The sequence below is a fragment of the Caretta caretta genome, chromosome 1 (genome assembly GCF_965140235.1).
Source record: "Caretta caretta isolate rCarCar2 chromosome 1, rCarCar1.hap1, whole genome shotgun sequence".
Taxonomy (NCBI): domain Eukaryota; kingdom Metazoa; phylum Chordata; order Testudines; family Cheloniidae; genus Caretta; species Caretta caretta.
In genome coordinates, this window is record NC_134206.1 from 14152942 (window position 1) to 14173727 (window position 20786).

Here is a 20786-nt window from a genome sequence, read left to right on the forward strand (position 1 = left end):
TAAACACCTGCGGCTGGTCTAGGTCAGTTGACTTGGGCTGAGGGGCTGTAAAATGGCTGTCTAGACATTCGGGATCAGGCTGGGTCCCCCCTCACAGGGTCCTGAGCCCAAATATCTGCACCCCAATTTCACAGCCTAAGCACCACTAGCCCAAGTCAGAGGAGCCAGGCCAGCCATGGGTGTTTAATTGGTGTGTAGACATACCCTAAAAGGCTGTTTTTTGGAAGAATTGGTTGACGCCTTCCAGTTTCTGTGGTCTGGCTCTGAAATGTAGATCAGATGCAATTTCTATCACCACCACCTTCCCCTCTGCTAGGAACTCAGGACTTGAATAGAGCACCATTGTGGATAGCTTAACTCTTATTTTCCTCCCTGTCTTTCACTTCTGATTTTACCTATATATTGTTGTTGGATTGGTGAAATGGCTGGTCTGTGACTGCCAGGTACTGGTTTGAAGCTGCTGTTCCAGCTGGAATATTTGTCTGTCTCTTTGGTGGTTTATATGGAATTATTTTTTTAAACCCAAACCCCAGTGTATTTTCCCCCATAGCACAGTATCAGCATTTAATGTGATTGTGTAACTCCTGGTTTCCCAAGAGGGATCGGTACCCAAATATTGGGGGTTGTTGTTTTTTTTTAATGACTTGTTTGTTTCATCTCCCATCTCCGATCTGCTTGGTGGGAAGGGAAAGGCCTTCTCTCTAATCCTTGTTTAATCAAGCAGAGTTGCTGAGCTATTGGCTCACTCCCTAATCTTTGTTTTCATACTTATCTTCCAGGTATTTATATAACCGAATGGGATATTGGAGTGACTGGTCCATTCCAATACTTGTAACAGCTGCTACTGGCTTTCTGTATATCACAGCATTATTGGTATGTAAGATAAAATCCCTCTTTGAAAGTTTGTGTAGAAAACCGGAGCGTGAATGTCTGTGCAAAGGGATTTATGAAATCTTACTGTCGGGAATGGCTTAGTTCTGTACAGTGTGTTTCTCATGTGCTCTCACCCTTAAACAGCCCGGAGTAAATGCAAAAATTTCAGCTTGGGATGACAACTGTGCGGTTCCACCATCAGGCCTGCTGGCTGTGTCGCTCGCCGAAATTGCAACTCATGTGTTCGTGCTGCAGCTGGCCTCCTGAGAAATAGATCTCTCCGGTGTCTCATATTCATGATGGTTTCAGTCCTGTCTGCTCTTGCAGCACCAGGTTTTGGTCCCCTCGGTCCTGGGCAAAATCTGCTTCACTGCGTCCTGGGCTGCCAGGGCCAGTATTTTCAAGCTGATGCTTCAACAGGCAGCAAATTCTTGCCTGACACAGTGTAGATAGTGCCTTGGGCCAGCTCCATGGCCCTGGGCAGTAACACAATAGTAGTTTCCCTCTCAAGGGGGATAAAAGTCCATTTATTAGATTATTTCTATGAAGAGCACTCTTCTGTACAATTGCCACGGTCTTAAACCTTCCTGCTAACCCCATCCTATAACTGCTTTTCTTCCATGCCATTAAGCAATGTCTTATTGAAGGTGCATTTTCTCCACATGCTGAATGAACATGTATAGCTTGTCCGTTCTGATCTCTGACTGGCTTCTCTTTTGATTGTCCTTTCAGATTTTAGCACTATGTCACATAGCTGTGGGACAGCAAATGAACCTACACTGGCTCCACAAGGTAAATTGCTCCTTCTCAGTTAGGAAACCACCAAGGATCTGAGTAAACCAAAGAAGACTGAAGGAATGTATGGAGGTCCCAAAACGTATTGCTCATGGAGGGGTGTCAGAACTACTTGGCTGGCTGCAGCACTTGACTTTAAATCTTGGCGGGAGGAGGGGGTGGGGGAGGGGGAGACGTATCCCAGCCTGTTACATAGGAAGTAGAACCAAAACCTTCCCTTCTCTCAGCTACTAAAGATCCCATTGCCCCAGTCTGGATAATTTGGTTTTTGCCTGCCACAAATTCCCCAGGCATTTCCTGCCACAAATTGTATGTGCTCTTGGAAACAGTCGCCACATTTCACCCACTGGTGGCGGTTTTTCAGTGGGGCAGAGAGATTCCTGTATGTTTTGCTAGATAAAGGGTGCTATATAACTGTTAGCTTTTTACCTGGGTTCCTGTGGCTGATGGCAAATGCAGAGTCATGTGACATTATGGTGAACCTTCAGGATTTTTGAATCTCTGGTTGGAGAGCCGAGTTCAAAGAGGTTTAATGGTGGCAGGTTGGAGTCTCTTCTGCAGCAGGTATTATCTGAGCACTGCAAGAAAACATAAGTTAGGATGGCGAATGGCAAAATTAAGCACCAGACAGTTACTCCCTTTACTTCTGAAGCACACTAATATTTAGGTCTAGCTTATTATCTTATGCAGAAAAAGTCTGCAGGAGACAAGACAGTTCCTGAAGTTTGCTTTGCAGAGTTCCCACTTGATTATTCCGTTAGGGAGGGCTGGAGTTTCCCCCACCTGAGGAATGAACAAGAGGTTCAGCCCTGACAACCTAGAGATCTGAGATCTGCACGGCCCATGGATGTCCACACAAGCCCCCATGCCTCCATACTGCCCTTCTCGACTCCCGCAGACCCTTGTCTCCACAGCTCCTTGAAAGCTTTCCCTGGCAGTATCTATCCCAAAGCATTGCCTGAAGGAGACAAGGGGGCCATCTTGTTATGTGAGAGTCACAAATATAACTCCCCTTTGGCAAGTAAATGGAGGAACTGCACAGAGAATAAGTGACTTACCCATAGTCCTACAGTAAGTCAGTGGAGCAGCTGGCAATATGGCTATGCAGCACTTCCTGTTTTCAAAGCATTGCACAAGGAATCCTGACTGCTAGCTCCCTGCTCTAACCACTAGACTTCTTTACTAAGACAAAGCTTCCATGTGGGAGGGGGGTTGGGACCTGAACTCTGAGCAGTTGATCTACCTTTTGCTTTCAGGGGACTAATTTCGCTAGTGGGGACTGTTGCCCGATCTTTAGATTGTGTATTAACTATATTGATTAATATATAATTCTTAAGACTTAAGAATCCCCAGTTATCGCTTTGATGGATGACAGGTTCTTGTCCCAAGATCAGGCCCAGTATTATTTAAATTATTATATAACTGGGAACCCCGATGTGCACAGGTGCAACACTTGCACTATAGGAACCCTTTTATATTTACAAGTTTAGTTTATTAATACATTTAGCACAGTCACAAACACCCCAACTCAGTAAGGTAGGTAGAGATACTATAGGATGTACCTCTGCACGCCCGTCTACTTGTAGAACACCTGAAATGTTAGTCATTGTCTTCCTCATCACCATTGCCTTCTACAGTATCACCAGTGGCCATCATTCTGGCACCTCCCAAGGACTACAGCTCTCTCTCCTACTGCCCCTAGGCTGGGATGTCACTTTCATAATAGGTTACGCTAACACTGTTATGTTGGATGCATATTCAGTGGGGGATTCCCCCCCTTTCCTTATTTGTATTTCATCATCTTACTAACGTTGTAGTGTCTTTTTTCTATATATTAGTATATCAGTGATCTCAACTTATTATCATATACGTCAGTTTGTTACCATGGCCCTTTTGTGGTTAGGTATCACATTTGTTATTTCTTTCCTAACTGGTTATTTCAGTTCTTTCCAAGTTGTGGTGTACCTGTTACATTTAAAGGGGTATGAACTTAGGAAGCCCCCTATGCCAACCTACTTCAACCTATCCTCTATGTTAAGGTCACAGCTATATATGGGCCTTTATGCTTTAGCTCAGCACCATGTATCTAGGTGAAAGGTCCCAAACATGAATGCTAATTTTGACTTAGTGCAACATACAGGATGTGGCCTGGGGGTCCCTTGAGTTACAGCCAAAATATCCTCTACTGTAGACCTATAAACCTAGTATAATAAAACAAATAATCAAACCCATAAGAAACTTATAAGAAAAGATATATAGGCAAGCAAGCAGGCTAGCCTTAGATGTGTGTCGTGTACCTGTTATGTAGGTCAGTTCATTGCCAAGACACTTTTGTGGTTGACGCATGTACCTGTGGTCAGAACTTCCCCTTAAATTCTATTTTCAGCTCCCCAGGTTTTCTGTTGGGCTGTTGATCAGTGCAAAGTTTATCTGTTCAAAGATCATAGGCCTCAAGCCTTATACTAACTTGCTGAAGCTAATGTCTTATAGGATACAGGTCTGTACATTTCTTGCATTACTGCTGAATGTAATGCAAAGCAGAATATAATGCAAAGCAGTGAATGTAATAAAGGCAAGCTATAGCCCACTGGGCTAGAGAATAGCTCCCATTGTGAAGCTGATTTTAATTTTTAGTAACCAATTTGCAGCAAAGCACATCTGTGTGCCTTGTTTGATTTGCAAAAGCACACAGGATACAAGCTTCCATTTGCAGGTTATTATTTCATAGAGAGCACCAGCTTTGTGCTTGGCACTGTGCAGACCTGGAGAAAACATCCCCGCCCTGTTCCAAACAGCTTGCTGTGTAATTCAGACACATGCAATGTCATTCTGTGCTGTTCACAACGTACTGGAGAATGGTTCAGGCACAAAACAAGGAGGGTGTTGAAAGGTTTCATGAAAGATCTATGGTTTGAAGAGGGATGTGACGAGGTGTGAAGCAGGTCCCTGGAGGCACAAGGAAGGGAGCGTTCCAATCATAAATGGTAGTGTGGAAAGAAGTTCTTAAGCCCATAGTGAGAGAAGGATAGCAAGCGGGGTGCTTGGGAGGATCTGAGGGTGTGTCTACACTGTGATTGAAAACCTGCAGCTGGCTCAGGCTCGTGGAGCTTGAGCTGAGGGACTGATTAATTGCAGTGTAGACATTTGGGCTCAGGCTGCAGCCTGAGCTTGGGGGCCTTCCTGCCTCACAGGCTCCTATAGCCTGGGCTCAAGCCAGAAAATCTACACCGCAATTAAACATCCCCTTACCCCGAGTCAGCTGGCATGGGCCAGTGGCAGCTTTTTAATTGCAGTGTAGACATACCCATAAAGACCAGGAAGGGGGAGGGGTGTACTGTAGGCAGGGGAGGAGGTGTTGAGTCGTGAACTTGAAAGTGAGAGGAAGCTGGTGAACGAATTCGTGGATTGGCCCAAAACCAAGCAAAATTTGGCAGCTTTGGCTGTGTCTTGATTTGCGTTTTCAGGTTCAGGTGAAATTTGGGGACCTCCAACCTCTGTAAATTGGAATAGAAAAAGATGTCCATACACCAAAATCCACAGAGCTTAGCGGTGTATGGAAACACAAGTCTGCAGGAGAACAAGTGCTAGATGAAACACTACTAAGTATAAAATATATATATATATATACACACACACACACACACATGCAATACACAAATGCATAATAATTGATTATGGGACAGGTCCTACAAGCTCTCAATACACAACTCCTGTTGAAATCAGTGGGAGTTCTGCACCCGGGGGGATTTTGCAGGATTGGACCCTTAACCAGCATATGTGCAGGGGATTTGAATTCTGCCACTTTCCTGTCTCTTTCCTCTTTCCAAAATGTGTTGCTGTTGGGAGGTGGTGGGTGGGGAGGTAAAGAAGGGGGGCGGAGGATGTCTGCTGCTGAAAAACAAGTTGTTGATTCTGAGTACAACATATGTTTCTTGGCAAGGAGTCTGGTATTTTTCTGACACATTCCAGGTGGCTGGTGGGCTTGGGTGAGTAACACCAAAAGAGAAATATGTTACAGGGATCAATTGGTGATTGCTGCCCCCGCCACCCCTGTCCCTCACAAATTCCAAACCAGACTTGTCCGTTTCTTTCCCTTGAACTTTCCAGATGCTGCAAGGTGGGAGGCTGAGCGAAGGGGTGGGACCGCTGAAGGCCAGAATTTAAATTTGTGTCTTGGTTCTTTTTTGTTAACTTTGGATGGCTGAAATCCAATGCCATGTCAGGAAATATCTGCTCCATGCACTGTCAGGATGCAGTGGCCTGTATTTTCAGGGCAAGGAATCTGTGTTCAGATGAGGGTCTCTTCCATGATCCTATAAAGAGTTATGGATCATGGGCCAAGTTCAGAGGCCATGTGTAAGACAGTGTCAACTCCTTTAGACCAAAGGCTCTATCTTCACATGTACCTTCTTCCCACTCCTGTGTTACTCCAGCTTGGTTTTCTTTGCATATCTGGGGTCTGAGAGGGGGAGGAGGGTTCAAGGGAGTCTGGCGCTACCTGTACACATCACCACTGAATTGGTCCCCAAGCTGGGAGCGAATCCGGCTATAACTCTCAAGCATTCTGTTAATTGCCGTCCACTTGGCTGATGTACGCGGGCAGAACACTTTTGCCGTTTCCCCCAAAGCTTTTTTACCCAAGCAGATGAGTTGAAGGTAAGCGGAGTGGCAATCAGCGTGCCTTCGTAGTTCTGTCGTCAGGGTAAGGGCCTCGGGGTGGGATACTTCTGTTCACAGGCTGCCTGGATCAAATGCACACCCCTCTATCCCTGCTATTACATCCTGCCCAGAGCCCCTGAATGGGATGTACCAGTAACCAGCAGATACAGGTGCTAAAAGGAATGAATCATGAACACTGTTGAGGGACATACAGACAGAATACAAGCAGCCTTCTATATGTTGCTGAGCACTTCCTCCCAGATGATCTGCTAGAGCAGAGAGCACAACAGGAAGGTCGCTAGTCACATCGGTATTTGTGTAATTCCACCTACTCCAGCAACCCATGAAGGCTCACACAATCCGAACCGCCGTCAATGCACCTTTGGAATTCCCCACCTTTATTGTTCATGTTGCAAAGACAACTAATCTCAGATTTCACTTCTCTGACCTGCGTAGGTTGAGTAAATCCAGTATGATCAGGAAATCACTGGAAATAATGCGCGAGGCCACCTCATTTGGTGGTGAACGGAGAGATTTTTGTCTTGGCCAGCCAATCCAAGACTTCCCCTCCCTCCCGTCTGAAGAAGGCCTCCCAAAGTTTAGAAATGGGTCCCTAAAATTCTTACCTATCAGACCTTCCTCTCCAGTGCAGTTCAGACCAAGTTTAGCCTTAATCCATCCCTGACCCCCTTAGTGTAAACTTCACCTCTTTCTTATGGGCAGCTGCTGAGAGAAATTTCACCCTGACCGTTCACATAGGAATGAGAGGAAACCATATCATTGCACTCTTTTCTATTGCGCCATGAATGTTTATTGACCATTATGCTCGTGTTTGCGCACGCACCCATTCCTGTCACCAAGGACCTAGAGGCTGGTGTAAATTCATTGGTGTCTGACAAATTACACCAGTTGAGAATCTGCCCCTTACAGACTAAAAGCAAGCCATATGGTGATTGTTCAAGAGAAGGAGAGACGAGGTGGGTGAAGTAATATCTCTTATTGGTCCAGCTTTTGTTGGTGAGAGAGACAAGCTTCTTCAGGTCAGCTCTGCGTAAGTTCCAAAGCTGGTCTCTCTCACCAACAGAAGCTAGTTCAATAAAAATATTACCTCACCCACCTCGTCTCTGTAATATCCTGGGACCCACTTGGCTACAACAACAGTGCATGCAGGAGAAGGAGCGTACAGGGGTCGTGCATGAGGAGGAACTGCTCAAAGGGGTGGATTAGAAAGAGTAGGGAGGGTGCATGGCAGATGAGGACATGGGAATTATTCTAGGCCCAGGAGAATTTCTTTCCCAGGTGAGAAGTATTTTACTCAGAAATAACAAGAACAGGTTTTTTGAAGGTTTTTTTTAAAAAAAAACAAACAAACCCAACAATGAAAAAGAACCTCAGCTCTTTTCATGGCAATGGACAACGTGTCTTAAGTTCAAACAAATCCAGATAGTTGTAGGAGTTTTGTACTGTATGTTTTGTCTAACCTATGCTTTCTCTCTCAAAGACTTTTTGGTCTTTTTTTTGGCTCTGAAATTTTCTGTAAAGAATCCAGATCCAGCCAGGACATGAGACCAAGGCACAGAACAGCAGCATCCTCTGAATCTAGCCAGATGTACAGTGCAGACTGAGATAACAGATGGAAGAGAACAGTGTTCTGACGCATTTGCTACAATGTTCTTTGTGATAGAAATGATGGATAAGACAGACATGGCAGGCTAAAGCTGTAAAGCTGAAGTTCTTTCTGTGCCATCATGAGGCTATTTTAACCTTTTGCCTTCAGTGAATCCAGTGATTTTTTTTTTTTTTTTTTTGGTGCTGTGCATAGACTCGTTCATTCTGAATACGTCCAAGTGCCTGCAAAAGATGCACTGAAATAAAGGGGGAAGCAATGCATTGGATTCTGCCTTTTTGGGGTGTTAGAGCTTCATAAAAAATCAAATAACACCACTAGCTAAAATTTGCTAGGTTCATCTACATAGCTCTTTCAGTGCACCTCAATGCAGATGAGCAAGAGTGTTGTTGCCATTTCAGATGGTGAGTCTCTCCCAGGGAAAGTCATGTTGAACTGTGCCCAGCTTTCAGAGGTGGCTGCTTATTGGCGTGTCCTTGTTGTGGTGTACATGTACACCACGGTGGTGTGTCAGCATGACACAATGCCAAACCGCTGTTTTGGAATCCTTTCACTTACTGCAAGCTAAATTTGGAGGACTGCTCTAATAAAAGTGGGAAGACCCTTGAAAATGCAGTGTAGATGACATCCCTTCACCTTTTTTATAGAGCACCTGACATCACTGATTTGGGAGCAAATGCCCTGGCTAGGGCTTTCCATGCTTACTGCTGAGAATCTAGTCCCACCTACTGATGCCAGTGAAATGTTCTTGTTTCATCAAATGTGTCTCAGTTGATTCATATTTTGAAGCCTGCTCCAAGAAGGGAAGAGAAAAAGGCAATGGTCAATTTCATGGACTGTTTGAGTCTGGTAATCTGTCTGAATTAATAAACTAGTGGAGGATTTAAGGCTGAGTTTAACCAGTGATCAGTGTGGTTACTGCCAAGTTAATTTTTGTCCTGGGTGAAAAAAGATTGTTGACCTGTCTATAATCAGGCCTGCCTCACTACGCTGTGGGATGGGACTGGATTGTGAGGTGGTTCTGTAGGAGAAAGTGGTGCAGTGTGTAACGCTGGTTACAGAATATGGTTAGAATGTAAGTGTGAGTGAATGGGAAGATTTGAGGCCAATTATACTATCTATACATAAAGCTGTTTTTCTTATGGGAAGCATTCATGTTTGTCCAGATCATCCCTTCTCCTATCTTAAAACAAAAAGAAAAGGCGGACTTGTGGCACCTTAGAGACTAACTAATTTAGTCTCTAAGGTGCCACGGGTCCTCCTTTTCTTTTTGCGGATACAGACTAACATGGCTGATACTCTGAAACCTATCTTAAAACAGTCACACGGCAAAATGTAATGTGTGTTGGTTCAAAATTAAGCTTGTGGTTTTGAATGAAAGTACTGTAGAATCTTTCCATTTCTGAAATAGTTTTTGTGACATCTCCATGACTAGAGGCTTGCAACCCTGGTAGCCCATTCTCTACAGTCCTCTGCTAATCTTTGTGGATGAATAGTCCTTTTGATCCACCCAGGATACCATGTTGTCAATCCAAGATCTTTTTTCTGCCTTGTATTCTTCTGTCAATAACCTTCCCTTCCAGTGCCTGAAAACATGCATTGCCCACTAAATCCCTTAAAACGGGTCTTGCAAATTGAATCTCTCTCTTCATAGGGTCTCTAACTAGAGTTTGTTGAGTTCAGATCATCTCTAGTACCAAAACATCCTTTCAGCAAAGATCCATCGTCTTACCGAAATATGTGATGCCGAAAACATCATTTAGTGGAAACTCATTGAAAAGCAAAAATCAGGAGTTTCAAAATGGTCTTCAGAGGACTTTTTTCACAATATTGTTCCAACTAATATTTTCTATTTCAGCACCACCTTAGTTGCTAGGTACCTTTAACTTCCCTCCCTGTTGGATTGTTACAACCCATAGCCAAGAGGGTATCACTTGTATTTCAAGTGGGCTCTGTGTCCTGCCACTGCCGATCTATTGCTAAAAAGAGCACCGAATAGAGTGTCAGGATTTAAAAAGGAAAAGCATGCACTGGAAACACGCTTGTTGAAATGTCACTTGCTCTGAGACTGCCATTGCTTGCCCTTTGGCAAGTCACTTACTCTCTTTGTGCTACAGTTTGCCCATGTGTAAAATGAAGGTAATACCAAAATCCATCTCACAATGGTGTTGCCAGACTTACTTTCCCTTTGTAAAGCACTTAAAGAACCTCAGATGAAAGGTACTATGCTAAGCGGACTACACAGCAACAGTGTTCTTATTAGGGATTTGACTTGTAAATACTTTCTTCTTTTGTTTCAGATCGGCCTGATGGCGACCTTGGTAGTTACTGTAGTAACCATGTCTTCTATAGCACAACTTTGGGATGATGAATGGGAGATGGTAGTTATTTCAATGCAAGTAAGTTGCATAGTGCGTTTGGCTATTTAAAGCCTTGTTGCAAAGAACGGTGCTTGTTCTGTAGTTTTCAATACATAGGGTGAAATCCTTGCTCCCATCAGGTCAATGACACAACTCCCGTTGACTTCAGAAGGGCCAGGATTTTACCCATAGTCTCTATCTTTGGAGTTATTAGTTCTTATAAATCAGGCTGAAGCAGAGCTACAGAGCTGGACATATGAAATATTGATCTTGGATGTCACATAAAGCCCTCTGAAATCAATGGCCTATTGGGCTGCATTAGTAGAAGCATTGCCAGCAGATCGAGGGAAGTGATTATTCCCCTCTATTCGGCACTGGTGAGGCCACATCTGGAGTAGTGTGTCCAGTTTTGGGCCCCTCCACTACAGAAAGGATGTGGACAAACTGGAGAGAGTCCAGCAGAAGGCAACAAAAATTATTAGGGGGCTGGGGCACATGACTTATGAGGAGAAGCTGAGGGAACTGGGCTTATTTAGTTCGCAGAAGAGAAGACTGAGGGGGATTTGATAGCTGTCTTCAACTATCTGAAGGGAGGTTCCGAAGAGGATGGAGCTAGGCTGTTCTCAGTGGTGGCAGATGACAGAACAAGGAGCAACGGTCTCAAGTTGCACTGGGGGAGGTCTAGGTTGGATATTAGGAAAAACTATTTCACTAGGAGGATGGTGAAGCACTGGAATGGGTTACTTAGGGAGGTATCTAGGTGGAGGTGGAATCTCTATCCTTAGAGGCTTTTAAGGCCTGGCTTGACAAAGCCCTGGCTGAGATGATTTAGTTGGGGTTGGCCCTGCTTTGAGCAGGGGGTTGGACTAGATGACCTTCTGAGGTCTCTTCCAACCCTAATCTTCTATGAGTCTATGATTCAATGAGACTCCAGCAAGCTCAATTAAGTAGTTATGTTGTTTCAGTTTGTGTAGCTGTGTCCCAAATTTTGAATCCTAGGAGTACAGACCTGGAGCTTTAAAATTGCTTCTGGCCTTAAAGGGGAATTTGGGGGTGGGTGGGTGGTGGGGGGTGTAATGTGCTTCTGTTTAAAAATTAATTAAAAGAAGACCCCTGATTTCTTCAGAGCAAGTGGAATTTTCATGTTGTAAGACAGGTGAATAATCGGGGGAAATTATTGCCAAATATTTTAGTGAATCCTGAATTGCTTTTTGAACAAGCCATTTTTTCACGTCTCTTTGTTCACTTCCCCAAAGATGTGTTTAGTGGTTTGGGTTGGGGTTAACTATCCTTTTTAGGAATACTCAGATGCATGCTCAAAGAAGGGGATGCATACACGAATAAGGCTATTCCCTATTTGTGGCAGAAGTGACTTCCCCTGGTTTCTGAAGATTTAGTCATGTAGTAAGGGAGTGGGAGCAGTACCATGTGACTAAGGAAACCAATCACACACAGTGAAGAGTGAAGTGTCAAAGCATATACTAGATAGTACTTAGTCCTGCCATGAGTGCAGAGGACAGGACTAGATGACCTCTCGAGGTCCCTTCCAGTCCTATGATTCTATGATTCGACAGGTGGTGAACAGCCATCAGGCTATGCTGTGTGTAAAGTTGTTTGCTGGACAATCTAAAGAGCCAGAGTTTTATATTTATAATTAGTATTAATATTAGATAGCAGCAGCAGTGGTAAGGCGGGGGGGAAAGGTGATGGGAGTATGAAGACTAGGCTGCAAAATGTGTGTTTCCTCCTGCACTCTTGTGTGTTTAATCTGCTGTTTTAAGTAGGGCTCTGTTTCCAATAGATAGTGGCAGCAGGGGACCCTCACATTGGCCTTCCACTTGTGTTTAGAGTGCCAGAACTGCACAGCTTTGTGTTTTTTGATGTCCAAGCCACACTGGCAGGTTGAGGGTGGTGATGGCTGAAACTGGGTGCAGTCAAAAGCTGATGGAGGTGCAGGGACACCTGGAGCATGGGGTTGCATGCCTGACCATCTTGGCTAATAGTGATCGTTGGACCTATCCTACGTGAACGTAGAGCTACTTTGTTGCAGCAGCTAAAGAATGCATGGGATCTGTCTCAGAATGGGGTAGGCAGATTCCCTCTGGAAACTTCACTGTTCAGCCGAGAGCGCTTGTCTTAAGACTCTACTGTGTGTGTGTAATAACTGTTTGAAAAGTTAAGTGACGCTGCCTATAAAATACCTTTCATTCAGTCCTTTTTGTTTGTGTTCCCCTAGGCCACAGCTCCCTTTCTGCACATAGGAGCCCTGGCTGCAGTCACGGCCCTGTCTTGGTTGATAGCTGGGCAGTTTGCAAGAATGGAAAAAGCCAGTGAGTACCAACCAGACTTCACCTTGTTTGCCCACATACTGCTGTCTACGTGTGTTCTGAGATATGTTTGGAGTGATGTGTTTTTAAAGAACAAGATTGGCTGTCAGCTGACAAGATCCTATTGTCAAGAACAGCTGATTGATCTAGGATTTGTGCCCTTGAAGTTACTTTCTCAGATCTTCAGACCCTCTACTGTTCAGAAGAACTGGGGGAGGTTATGGTCACTATCCTAGATAACTGGACAAACTCGGATGGAAGCAGGAGTGGGCTGGCCCAGTCAGGCAGCAGTAAGCCACTTACTGTTTTTCTACCAGTAGACGCACACTATAACTGAAGGATGTGAAAAAGCATTTTCTGAAGCCTTTTTTGTTTTAAGACTTCCCCAGCAGCAAGAAAGAAGTTAATTACACCACGCTCCAGCAGAGTGATGTGTTCTTACGTATACAGTTTAACCACAAAACCCTCAACCCAAGACATCTCATTGGCTCCCCATTCATTTCAGTTCATAAATACCATCCTTGTTTTTAAAAGCCTTCATGTGCTTATTGCTTGTATTACAGTAGTGCCTACAGGCCCCAGTTGAGATCTGGCCCCATAACTCTGTCAGTGGTTCTCAACCCATGAGCCACTTTTGTGGCCCAGTCAGCATGGAGCTACGGCCTATGTGACATTCTCAGGGCCATACTGGTAGTATATATATTTTGTGGATAAGGCCCATGTAACACACAGAGAGCTGCATATGCGACCCACAGTGGTTAAAAGGTTGAGAACCACTGCTCTATATATTGCACAAATGCATAGTGAGACACTGTCCAGGCTTCAAAGAACATAATCTAAGGAGACAAAGATAGAAAGAGCAGAAAGGCGAGTGGTAGAGATGGGAATCGAACCTATAATTGGTTAAGAGATAGCAAACAAAGGATAGGAATAAATGATCCGTTTTCACAATGGAAAGCAGGGTCCCCTGAGGATCTGTACTTGGACCAGTGCTGTTCAACATATTCATAAATTATCTGAAAAAAGGGGTGAACGGTGAGCTGGCAAAGTTTACAAATGATACAAAATTATTCAAGATAGTTAAGTCCAAAGCTGACTGCCAAGAGCTACAAAGGCATCTCACTAAATTGGGTGACTGGGCAAGAAAATGGCAGATGATATTCAGTGTTGATGAGTACAAAGTAATGCATATTCGAAAAATAATCCCAATTATGCATATAAAATGATGGGGTCTAAATTAGCGTTGCAACTCAAGAAAGAGATCTAGAAGTCATTGTGGAGAGTTCTCTGAAAACATCCACTCAATGTGCAGAGGCAGTCAAAAAAAGTGAACAGGATGTTAGGAACCATTAGGAAAGGGATAGATAATAAAACAGGAGATATCACAATGTGACTCTATTAATCCATGGTGCGCCAACACCTGGAATACTGCGTGCAGTTCTAGTCACCTCCATCTCAAAAAATATATATTAGAATTGGAAATGGTGCAGAGAATGGCAACGAAAATGATTAGGGGCAGCTTCTGTGTGAGAAAAGGTGAAAAGATTGGGACTGTTCATCTTAGACAACTTAAGGGGGGATATGATGGAGGTCTATAAAATCATGACTGATGTGGAGAAAGTGAATAAGGAAGTGTTATCCCTTCACGTAACACAAGAACTAAGGGTTGCCTGATGAAATTAATAGGCAGCAGGTTTAAAACAAACAAAAGGATGTACTTCCTCACACAACACCCAATGAACCTGTGGAACTCATTGCCAGGGGATGTTGTGAAGGCCAAAAGTATAAGTGAGTTCAGAAAAGAATTAGATCAGTTCATGAAGGATAGGTCCATCAGTGGCTGTTAGCCAAGATGGTTAGGGCCACAACCCCGTACTCCAGGTGTCCCTAAACCTCCAGCTGCCAGGACTGGATGATGGGATGGATAACTTGATAATTGCTGTTTTGTTCATTCCCTCTGAAGCATCTGGCACTGGCCACTCTCCGAGACAGGCTACTGAGCTAGATGGACCATTGATCTGACTCAGTATGGCCGTTCTTATGTTCTTAATCTAGTTCTCCTGACTCCTAGTCCAGTGCCCTGTCCACTAGATGAAACTGCCTCTCCTCTAATCTAGCTTCATGTGTAATCTATCCAATCTCATGGGCCTTGGAGCTTTCTGCTGCCTTCACCATTCTTTCAGTTCGCCGGGCACTAGCCACCTCTCTTTGCCTTCAACAAATATCAAATATATTTTCTGAAGGGTTCAACTATAGAGCCTATGAAATTACTGTGTTAATGCTGTAAAAATTCTTTTAATTAGTAATTGAAGGGTAGTGTGAAATGCAAGCCTTGGGAGGGTTTGGCAGTACTTACAAAAAAATTGCCAAGAAGTAGGTGTTGAGTATGTGGAAGCAGCGGCTGAGTGAGAGGAAGAATATTAAACATGTAAAGAATTCATATTAAGAGAGATTTCTCCAAAGGAAAATTTGCTGTAGTTTAATTTACAAATGGAAAAGGTGTACCTGTTCAACAAAGAAAAGAAAAGAAATAATAAAATAAAATACAGTGTGTAATTATTCTGCCAGTCCAGGTGGGAGGAACTGTCTACGAGAGTAGATAATATGTGTTCCTTGAAGTTCTCTTCTCTGTATTGTGCTCTTAGCTAAGCCAGGAAAAATTGCCACTTATTATCTCTATTTCCTCATATTAAAACTTTACAACAGCCTAAGGGCACCGTTCATAGAGTAACTTCCCCTCTTACACCATAACATCACAAAATGCCTTGTATATTCAGGGATCATTTTACCCATCACTGGAATGCAGCCACCTCAGGGGTACAATGCAGCAGCTCTTCAGTGGTACAAACCTGCATCACGCTGCAGTATAAGACAGGAAGCAAAGAACACTTCATCAATGGAAACTGCTAGGGGAAAGTAAGGAATGCGAACACAAATCCATAGCACAAGGAGAAAGTTGCATCTGTCTTGCCTGCCTGACCATAGTCATTTGTAGACATACTGGCTGTTGCCCACTGTCATTGGCACAGGAGTCTACGGTTCCTGTCCCTTTTCAGGCATCAGACTCTTTAGCTGTTCTTTTCCCCAAATCCAGAAAAACCAGCTCAAAATAAATGGTCTCTTTATAGCTCTTGTTGTTTATAAGTTCCTTCCTCTCTCAGAACTCACCCAGAAGGCTTCCAAGGCCAAACCCAAGACGCAGGATTAAAAGAAGCAATAAAAGCAGTGAGGCGACGGGAGGAGCTCTGCCAATGAACTCGTTCAGGAAACCAGATAAAATGGGGTGGGAAGGAGGGGGCTCCTCACCAAGGCAGAAAAGAAAGGAGAGGAGAAATGTACTCTGAGAAACAGCATTGTCTGTGTCTGCCTCCAGAGTATCAAATGTCTGTTGGTGATTACAGAAGAGAACAACCCCCTTCGCTTTCCCCCAAGGTCTTCATTGCACAAGCAGATAAATACTCTACAGAGCTGAGAAACTGCAGGTAGATTTTTTTCTAGCCGTCTTGGTTTGATCATAAAATGTGAACCTTTATTTTTCAAGTCAAGGCAACTTACTGCTGGTGAAAAGGGCTGGAGGCTAATGGGCTCCAGTCATCTCCAGAACAGGAACATGACAGATGAGAGATGCCTGATGCGCTTTCTCTGTTCTTACACAGTATCCTTCTCTGTAATATCTCGGAGCTTCTTATACACTCAAGAATTCATCATCCTAAAGCCCCTGTGACCTTGGGAAGTGCAGTCCCCAGTTTGTCAGAGATTGTGGCTTGCCCAAGATCATGTAGGAAGCTGGCTGTGATTTCCAATAAGGAGCTAGTTGTTGGTGAATGTTGTGGTGTGGGAATAGAACCCTAAACCTCGTGAGTCCCAGTCCGGTGAGTCACCCACAAGGCCACCCTCCAGTGGGACATAATGCTGAGCTGAAGGAACTGCCTTTGGGAGGCGAGACGCTAGTTCAGATGCCATGTACATTCAGTCTGTGGCCTTTTGCTGAGATGACTCACAAAGGAGCTAGCTGTGGCGATTTTGCAGTGTGGTGCACAGACACCAGTCTCTGCACGTGGAGGATCCCCCTCCATGCACAGTTCTGCCCGTTTTGACACACAAGTTTGGCTGCTGCCTGCAATGGACTGTCCCACCCCGCCCTGCCTTTCCCATTGCTCAGCCCCGCAAAGAGCCCCTGTGGCATCAAGGATCTACATGTGAGCAGGATGTGACAGGCTGGGGGCTATCCCCTACCAGCCCCATGTGGGGATCTACTTAAAACTGGTGCTGTCCTAACTTCCAAGTGGACTCTTTCTGTGATGTGAAGACACCCTTAGGGTAGGTTGCCAGGAGCAGCGATCAGCAGGGGTATTCCTGACAGGGAGGTGGGGGTGAGGGCGCAATGGCCTGGAACCACTGTGGAGACACAGGGCCTCCATGCTAATCACCCTGGCCTCTGACAAGTCCTCCAGGATATGAGTGCCTGGCTGGCAACCCCCTAGCTTTGTCCACGGAGTGGATGGAGGCAACTTTAGGTGAAAAAACTCCTAGGAAACTCCACCAGGGGAATCGCACATATGACTTTCCACACAGTGGGATGGTCGCTAGAAATGGGACTGAGATTGGAACACAGTTTGTCATACCACATGTCTTTTAACAGCCACAGTGACTTTGCTCATGACTCACCTGGACCCTATAGGTGAAAGGCTTGCTGCTTTTCCATCACGTACACTCTGATTCATCCGATTCCACCCATAAACAGGGTTTGCTGGGACTCCCATTCCCCATGGCGTATGTATATGCCAGTAGTGTGTCTGGTTTTCTGTAACCACAAACACTTTCCAATCTAACTCAGAAATAGTTTTGATCCTTTATCAAACTCTGCCAGGCTACTTTGGAGTGGTACCCGCCATCCCTTGACATGCCAGGCACATCTTGTTAAAAAACAGACTTCTCGCTTTGTCTCCTAAATAATGTACCTAAGTTCATGGGACTGCACCACAGTTAAAATGCTGTGTCCAGGAGGAATGTGGTCCCAAGATTCACGGTATTAAAAGGAAAGTGATGCCTTCAGCTGCCTCCCACATTGCTCTGTGAGGTTTTCTAAAGAGATTAATGGGCTTCCTGGAAATGAACTTTACATTTCCCAGCATTTGTGGCTAATGGTGGGATTCAGCTTCAATCCCATTTCACAATGGTGCACGTCCTGTGATCTATGCTGAGTGACATTGACCTTTCTCATGCAGGTCAGTGATCAAAATCTGTCCTAGCACATGTATTTCATTTGGTATTTGCCTAGGATTTGGATCACTGAGCTGCATCGGCTCAATCAGCAGAGGTGGATAGGAAAGGAAAGGGTCTTTCATACTGACAAAATGGGCTATTTGAGGCTTGGTGGAATCATAGTGTGTATTTCTGGGGCAGAGAAATCCAAGTGGAAAGAGCCATTATAGAGTAATCCATAGCAAATTGGAATTACCTGGAAGTTTCCAGTGATGTAATTTAGCTCCAGAGCACCACAACTATGTGATGCTGTACACCATGATGGCACCTAGTTTACTTATCTCCTGAACGCTCGGGAAGGACTGGAGCTAATTTCTCTCCCACACTTACATTCTCGTCTAATTGATTGGCAAGTAGGTGCATGCTTGAACAAGGATATTAGATGGCAAAAGCAAAGGGCAGCTTATAACTTAGCAACTGAACATCTGTGTTCAAACCATTAACCAGACTTCCTGTGGCTGTTACTTCTCACAAGAAACAACCGCGGTATCATTGGTTTCAAGTGACTGTTAATAGCCCATCATGTTCAAAGCACCTATCATCCTAACTAATGCAGCTCGGTAGGGAGCTAGGAGTACCTCTGCAGTGGCTGTCAGCACCATCTTCTAAAGATTCCCATCTCATTTGAGTGAAGTCCTTGGCAGGCAAAGGAATGCTGCCCTTTGCAAAACGCAGGACTGAGAGTCAGGAGGTCTGGGTTTTGTTCCTGAATCGGCCATAGACTTCCGGTGTTGCCAACTCTCATGAGACTTGCAATGTTTGTTGTTTCTCTTAACGCCCCGGCTCCTGGAGTCAAGTAATTATGTGAATCTTATATTTTAATTGAAAGCTACATTTCTAGCTCTCATGATTGTAGAGAAAATCCTGAAAATGGGACCCAAATGTACTCCTGAGCCAAACATCCTCGCCTTTTGAGCTTTGACTGGCGATTTTTTGGAATGCTTGGGGTAGGCAATGCTGACTTTGGGCAAGTCATTCAACCTCAGTTTTCTCCATCTGTGATACTTGCCTACCTGCCAGGAGAACTGTCACAATTTAATCCATTGGTTGAGACGTCTGAGATCCCGAGGTAGGAAGCCCTGTAGAAGGACAACATACTTTTTATTTATATTTACCACTTTTGCTACAATACTTAAACACTCTGTGTGTGTGTGTGTGTGTACTGCTTTTTCTCCACTGCTGTTGTAGCCATTGAGCTCAACTGCAATGAAAGCCAATCCCAAGGCAAGTTGGAGCCATTAGAGGGCAGCAGACATGGACTCTGACCCATTAGAAGCATTAGTCACTGCAAGCTGCATCTTTATCCAAGATATAGCGCTCCTGAGAGCAGCAGTGGGGGCTGCTTTGTAGGACTGACACACTTGACCTGGTCCCCGGGCTGGTCTCTGGACTCCCTGATGTGACTATAAAAGTCTGGAGGGGTTACGCTTCCCAGGAGAGATACTGGAAGTTACACATCCATCTCTACACCTCCAAGACAAAAGACTGGTGAAATTTCACCATACAAAAGACTGGGAGTCAGGACCGCCGGATTGTATTTCTGGCTCTCGCTGACCTTCAGCAAGTCACTTAGGGCTGGTCGTCTCTATGAAGTTAGGTTGGTTTAACTACATTGCTCAGGGTGTAGACACCACTCAGTACCTGAAAGAATTCTTCCATTGATCTAGCTACTGCCTTTTAGGGGTGTGGACTGCCTACGGTGCTGGGAGAACCCCTCCTGTCGGCACAGGTAGTGTGGACACCGAAGTGCTACAGCAGCGCCACTGTAGCGTTTCAAGTGCAAACAAATCCTCAGAGAGGTGGATTGACTACAGGCATGGAAGCACCCCTTCTGCTCTTCTAGCAAATGTCTACATTACATCACTACAGCGGCGCTGCAGCTGTGCTGCTGAAGGGTTTCTAGTGTAGACATATCCTAAACCTCTGTGTGTTTGGTTTCCCTATCTGTAAAATGGTGGTAAAGCACTCTGAGACGCTGGAATGGGATGCACCACTGGCCAAATACAAAGCATTGCTATTCTTTGTAGCTGGAGGGAATTGCTATGGTTTGTCCATTATGTTCGGGGGAGCAGGACAATGTCTTTCGTTTGTTTTTTCTGGAGCGATTTGTTCTGAACCAGCATTTTCACTGGCTGCATTTGTGTTCAGCTTCACAGATGTTGATATTCACTGCATACTTTGCCATCGTAGTTGCACTTTACCTCGTTCCCCTCACTGTCTCTTCCCCTTGTATAATGGAGAAGAAGGACCTGGGACCAAAACCTGCCATCATTGGCCATCGTGGTGCACCAATGGTAAGTAGCTTCATGTTTTAATCAATTTGTCTGTGCTGGGTTTGGCTGCCCTGGAGACTAAAGTCTGCTATCCGTAGGACATGTGCAGCATGACTTGGTGTGTGATCTTGGGCATGTCATTTAACCTCACTGTTCCTTGGCTTACTCATCGACCTACCTTCTTCACAGGGGGTTGGGAAGCTTGGTAAATTGCTAAGTGCTTAGAGATCCTCTTACGAAGATCACTATTTTGCTATGGAAAGGCACCTGCCCTGAAATTTCCAAAATCCTCCTGATTTTAGTGGCTCACTGTTGCTCCCCACGAAACCTGCTAAAGAGAGTTTGAAAGGCTCTGAAGTTATGTTGGGGGGCCTCCAAAACTTTTCTGTAACCCACATTAACCTAGTTAGTGTGTCTTTGTCCTTATGTGTGGCTGGATCATATAAGAAATATGTTCCTGCCTGTGACTTAATGGACTTGGTCTTTTAGCTCACTGGTTCTCAACCAGGGGTACACAGAGCTCTTCCAGGGGGTATACCAACTCATCTAGATATTTGCCTAGTTTTACAACAAGCTTTGTAAAAAGCACCAGTGAAGTCAGTACAAA

General features: G+C 44.6%; 1 protein-coding gene across 4 annotated transcripts in view; it reads left to right on the plus strand.

Annotated features, from left to right (window-relative positions):
• Positions 1 to 20786, plus strand: part of GDPD5 (glycerophosphodiester phosphodiesterase domain containing 5) — a 335216-nt gene that overhangs the window by 257563 nt on the left and 56867 nt on the right. For all 4 annotated transcript variants that reach the window (XM_048839760.2, XM_048839771.2, XM_048839763.2 and 1 more), the window contains 5 exons: positions 780 to 873; positions 1606 to 1665; positions 10255 to 10353; positions 12551 to 12644; positions 20055 to 20200. In XM_048839760.2, the coding sequence (XP_048695717.1) occupies positions 780 to 873; positions 1606 to 1665; positions 10255 to 10353; positions 12551 to 12644; positions 20055 to 20200 (493 nt within the window). The remainder of the gene's footprint in view (positions 1 to 779; positions 874 to 1605; positions 1666 to 10254; positions 10354 to 12550; positions 12645 to 20054; positions 20201 to 20786) is intronic.